Source organism: Micromys minutus (assembly GCF_963924665.1).
Source record: "Micromys minutus genome assembly, chromosome: 20".
Lineage (NCBI taxonomy): Eukaryota > Metazoa > Chordata > Mammalia > Rodentia > Muridae > Micromys > Micromys minutus.
Window position 1 is genome coordinate 45,854,716 of NC_137955.1, and position 5,126 is coordinate 45,859,841.

General features: G+C 48.7%; 1 protein-coding gene across 1 annotated transcript; it reads left to right on the plus strand.

The window, feature by feature from the left end:
* Window positions 1-1,999: 1,999 nt before the first annotated feature.
* Window positions 2,000-2,445, plus strand: LOC308433795 (eukaryotic translation initiation factor 1-like; the record flags this gene model as incomplete). Its single annotated transcript, XM_080933888.1, is given in 3 exon segments — window positions 2,000-2,364; window positions 2,366-2,378; window positions 2,380-2,445. Coding segments are annotated over 3 exon segments (444 nt in total).
* Between the last annotated feature and the right edge of the window lie 2,681 nt (window positions 2,446-5,126).

A 5,126-nucleotide genomic window follows, 5' to 3' on the forward strand; every position in this document is an offset into this window, starting at 1 on the left:
TGGTGCTGGAGATGTGGCTGAGAGTTCTGCATGGAGACCAACAGGCAGCAGGAGGAGAGAGTGGCATTGGGCTTGGCTTGAGCATTTAAACGTTCAAAACCCACCCCCAGTGACACACTCCTTCTAACAAGGCCACATCCTCTCCCCAGGTCACACCTCCTAATAGTGCCACTCCCTGTGAGCCTACGGGGCCATTTCATTCAAACTGTCACAGTGTCTATTAGTTTCTTTCCCACAGCCCCATCAGGCAGGATTTATTGTCCCATAAGGGCATCCCCGGGGCTGTGTGGCATCCCATGCAAATATTATTTCACATGGCTCTTGTCCATGTGAACAATTCAACTATAAAACACATTACCAAGGAGATGAAGTCTGACCTTTTGGGACTCGACCTCATGGGTGCTCAAGCACGGAAGGCTCAGAAAGCAGGGAGAGAAGAGGCATTTACGTAAAGGATTCGTTATTTTTATCTACACAATATTTTATGTCATATTTACCCATGCACACTGCGTTTGGATCAAATCCTCCATCCATTTCCTCCCCTCTCATCCCTCCCCTCCCACTACTTTCCTTCCCAACTTCATGTTCTTTATCTCCCTTGCTCTCTCTGTAAATACCCAGAGTCTAAACACCACCTTGTGCTGCTTGTATGTGCAGAGAGCATGAGTAGCCTCCAAGACCCTCATCGAGGGAGGACACATCACTCTCTCAAACTCTTGCGTAGAAAGGCCTTTCTCAGACCATGAGGCTTGTAAATAAGGTCGGTCTTATACTTACAAAGCTGGAGAAAGCCTGTGTTCCTGCCTCACCCTGACTTTTCTCCATCTTAAAGGCCCCCCCCTGCACTGGAACCCCCTTAGCCTCTGCTGCTCTCAACCAGTGTCACCATCAGCAGCACCCAGAGCTGTCCTGCACAGCTCTCCATGTTTGCAGAAATGGCGCCTGCTCTGGGTACTTGCCTGTGGGAACAGCTCACATCCAAGACTCTGCGGAGTTGTGTTTAACTTTTCCAGTAGGTGGCAGTGAACTGACTTGTTCCAACTAAGGTCAGGCTGGAGCTAGAGGACCGTCTTGGATTAGACATGCATATCTTTAATAACTTTAAGGAAAGGATTATATGGCTTAGTGAGGCCTCGGACTGCCCCTGGTCACCAGGAACTAAATGCCGTACTGTCTGAGTTGTTCAACTTGAGAGATGCCACTATTCATTCCTAGCTGGCTTCATCGACCCTTTGAAAAGAATTTTGAATGCTGGCTATACGACAATGCTCTGAGAATTTTGAGGGTCTTATGAAATAGCTTTACTTACGTGAGAGGTTCTCTACTTACAACGTCTGGGACTCTCCCCACTCTGCATGGAATTCCAATCCTTCCTGCATACGCTTCAGGCAACAGTATGAAGAGGAAGTCCGGAGTTATCTCTGTGGTGAGCACCGAGTCCCACTGATTCTCCCAGGAGCCACGGGGACTCCCTCAGCCCAGATAGGAGCGGGTACATTTTGTGGAGACGTAATGGCTGTTTCTCTGTAGCTAATGGTCCTTCTCTGGTGCTCAGTTTTGGGAGTGGCCCGATACTGAGTAGTCTTCATGAGCGTGGTGGATATAATCCGTACCCGTCTTCACATGGACCCGAGTTCAAGCTTATCTAAGAGACCGTTGTCTTCGACTTGACAGCTCCATTTCCTGTTCTGCGAAGCACAACAGCAGTTTTGGCCACATGGGCAGGAGGGTGGAGAACATCTGCCGGGGACGAGGGCCGTAGCTGACACACGTACGGTACATTGCGAACCTCGGTGTCTGTGCAGAGTACAGCCGTAGGCTGCAAAGTACTCTACATGACCCCATCTCTGAACTACGGGATTCCCTGCCCAGCATGAACTTTCTTCTTGTGCACTGGTTTACATGGGAGTGTTGTGTGGATGAGGTTTAAGAATAAGATCTTCTGCCCCAGTCCCCGAGCCACCGCTGCGGACCCCGCTTCGAGCCTCCTCACTTCCCGATGCTTCATCCTCTCCCCCGCCCCAAGTCCGCCTTCTCCCGCAGCCGCCTTCCGCAGGCCGTTTCCACCAAGGAAAAGGAATCATATCGTAAGTCCGCTCTCCAGAACCTCCGCTCTTTTGACCCCTTTGCTGATGCAAGTAAGGGCGATGACCTGCTTCCTGCTGGCACGGAGGATTATATCCAGATAAAAATTCAACAGAGAAATGGCAGAAAGACTCTTACAATTGTCCAAGGGATTAGTGATGATTACCATAAAAAGAAACTTGTAAAGGCATTTAAGAAGTTTGCCTGCAGTGGTCCTTTAATTGAGCATCTAGAACACGGAGAAGTAATTCAGCTACAGGGTGATCAGTTCAAGCACTCACCCGTTCCTGATAAGAGATCGGACCGGCTAAGGACGATCAGCTGAAGGTCCGTGGGTTTTACGTGCTCGTGGCTCTCTGAAGCTTACGTGAGGATTTCCTTGCAACGAGTAGAATTTCCTTTCTTTCCCTTGTCACAAGTTTAAAAAACCTCACAGCTTGTATAATGTAATCATTTGGGGTCTGCTTTTAACTTAAACTAGTGTAACTCCTTCATGCAATAAAACTGAAAAGAGCCCCCTTTCCCCCCAAAAAAAGATCTGCAGAATAGACATTCGGTGCAGTGGTCAAATGGTAGCCTCCAGAAAGATAGGTCAGTGCCCTCAGCTGGAACTTGAGAAGGCGACCTTAGGTGGGAAAAGGGTCTTTGCAGCTATAACCAGGCTGAACATGTAGAGACGATCCCATCTTGGATTTTCCAGCTGGATTCTCATTCCAGGGAGGTGCCCTTAATAATGGAGGACAGAAACATGCAGATGATGCAATTAGAAGGTGAAAAATGTCAGGACACCTGAGTGTTTCAAGGGATAAGGGAAGAGACCCCCACGTTTCCCCCCAGAGCCTTTGGAGAATTGCAGCCTTGCTTTGTGCTTGACCTAGGCTTCTAGTCACAGGGACTGAGAGAGAATGTGTGTCTGTTCTTTAAATATTTTTATTAATTATTTTATTTATTTATATCCCAAATGCTGCCCCTCCTGGTTCCCCTTTGCTGAGTTCTTCCCCCATTACCCCCTCCCCTTCTGCCTCTGAGAGATATTCCCCCACCCTGGAGCATCAAAGCCACCGTTGGCTGTGGTTTACTATGATGTTTCAGGGAACTGCTGTGTTATCTGTTACTGATGCATGTAGGAAGACACCTCTGAGGGGACAGAGAGGTTAGGATGAGTGGGTCAGGTCCCCTAAGAGGCCTGGGGTAGGTTGATAATCAGCTTACTGAGCTTTACTGAGCTGTTTATTTTCTACCTTTCCTTTTTTGGTTTTTTGAGCTGTACCGTATACTGTAGCAGCACACTTCCAGCGTGGAACCTAGCAGCCAGAAGCTAATGACAGCCTAGCAAGATGATCTTCCTGCCTCTACCTCCCACAGGCTGAGATTATAGGTTCCGCCCACCATGCCTGGCTTGCTAATGATGCTCTTATCATTTCGCAATATTCCATCAAAGGGGCCAGCAATAGGACAAGGGGTTTGGTCAGACTTTTGCCCTAGGCCGATATGAACTGGATCACATAACCATACAGAATGGAGCTGGACAGGTCCCCTTAATGAAAACTGGACACCTTTTGTTTTTAATGTGATCTTCTAGTGTATGTGATTAGACTCTTAGGGGTAACTGTGGCTTAGGAACCAAATAAAACCTTGCGTGTCAATAGCTTGGCTCTAGAGAAGTTGACTTCTGGCTCAAGTAAAAGCTGCATAAGGATGCTCTTCCTCAGGGAAAGGGTACACTTATGCATTCTCCCCATGGCAACGGTGAGAAGGGTGACTTCTTAGCCCCATTATTTATGGTCCTACATGGCTGGTGAGAACCAGACCCCTTTGTCTCTTTTACCAGTCTTGACAGAGCCATTGAGGGGCCACAAGGTCCTGGCAATGTTTTCTATGTTATCAAGGCCTAGTCTGCACCTGGGATGAGGCTGGGGATGGGCATCAATTTCTCAGGAGGAGGAGGAGGAGGCCAGACTTCATTAAGGAGAAACTTGGACACTCAGCTCAAAGACACATGCCCAACGTAGGCTAGGCTATAAGGGTTGTCATGGAGGGTGGGAGGAGTTAAATCCAGGTATGAGCATACACATGGCATTTCCCAGAAGTCAAGGCCATGGATATACCAATGAGGACTTGGTGCAGCCAAGGGACACACCCAAGGGATAGATATGGGGCCAGGCTCCCCAGCTTAGGGGTATGCTGGCAGCCCTGTGTGCAGCACACTTCCAGCGTGGAACCAAGCAGCCAGAAGCCTGCTCCTCTCCTCTGACGACAACCTAGCCGCAATAATCCTGTTCTCCTATGACGAGAGACATGAGTGAGCTCTTGTGTTAATCTCTGAGAGTATTTGGAGGCTGAAGGACAGTCCACTCTGAGAGGTATCTGACCCACTTTTCCAGTGAGGATAAAGGATGCCACAGCTGGGTCTCACACTGCCCCTGAGAAAGAGCCAGGGTGATAGGTGGAGACAAGAGCTCACTCTTGATCTTCAGGGAAGCTTCCCTTTTGTCTTGCCTCTGGTCATCTTCTGCATCATAGACCTCAGAGGTCTCCAATAGAGGATATCTCATCTGGGGGATGCTGTGTTTCTCTTACCTTTCCACACTCTGTGGACAACTGCCAACAGATTTTCCCCTCCTGGCATCTCTGAATTTACCAGTGCCCCATCACCTGCACTTGAGTGGGCAAACTGAGGCATAGAATGACGTAATCTCCAAACGGGTAAGTTCCAGGGTGTGCAGGGTCAGCAGTCTTCATTCTGGGTTATATCTTTCCACTGGGATGGTGCTGCCCCTGCCCCGGCCTTGCTGAGGCTTTCTAATGGTGCTCATTTATATGGTTATTTATAGCATCATTGTGGCAGAGCCCCTCCTCCCACCAAGATGTGGGCCACAGGAAGCCAGGCCTGGATTCTACGTGAGTGGATTTCTGCTTGTCTGATGCAGTGGGTAGTAAGCAAAGCCTCTTGTAAATAAATAGTTTGGTTCCCCGTGAAACTGCCTATGCTGGAATTTGTGCCTTTAGAAGAAACATGAATAATGGCTGGGACAGAGCAT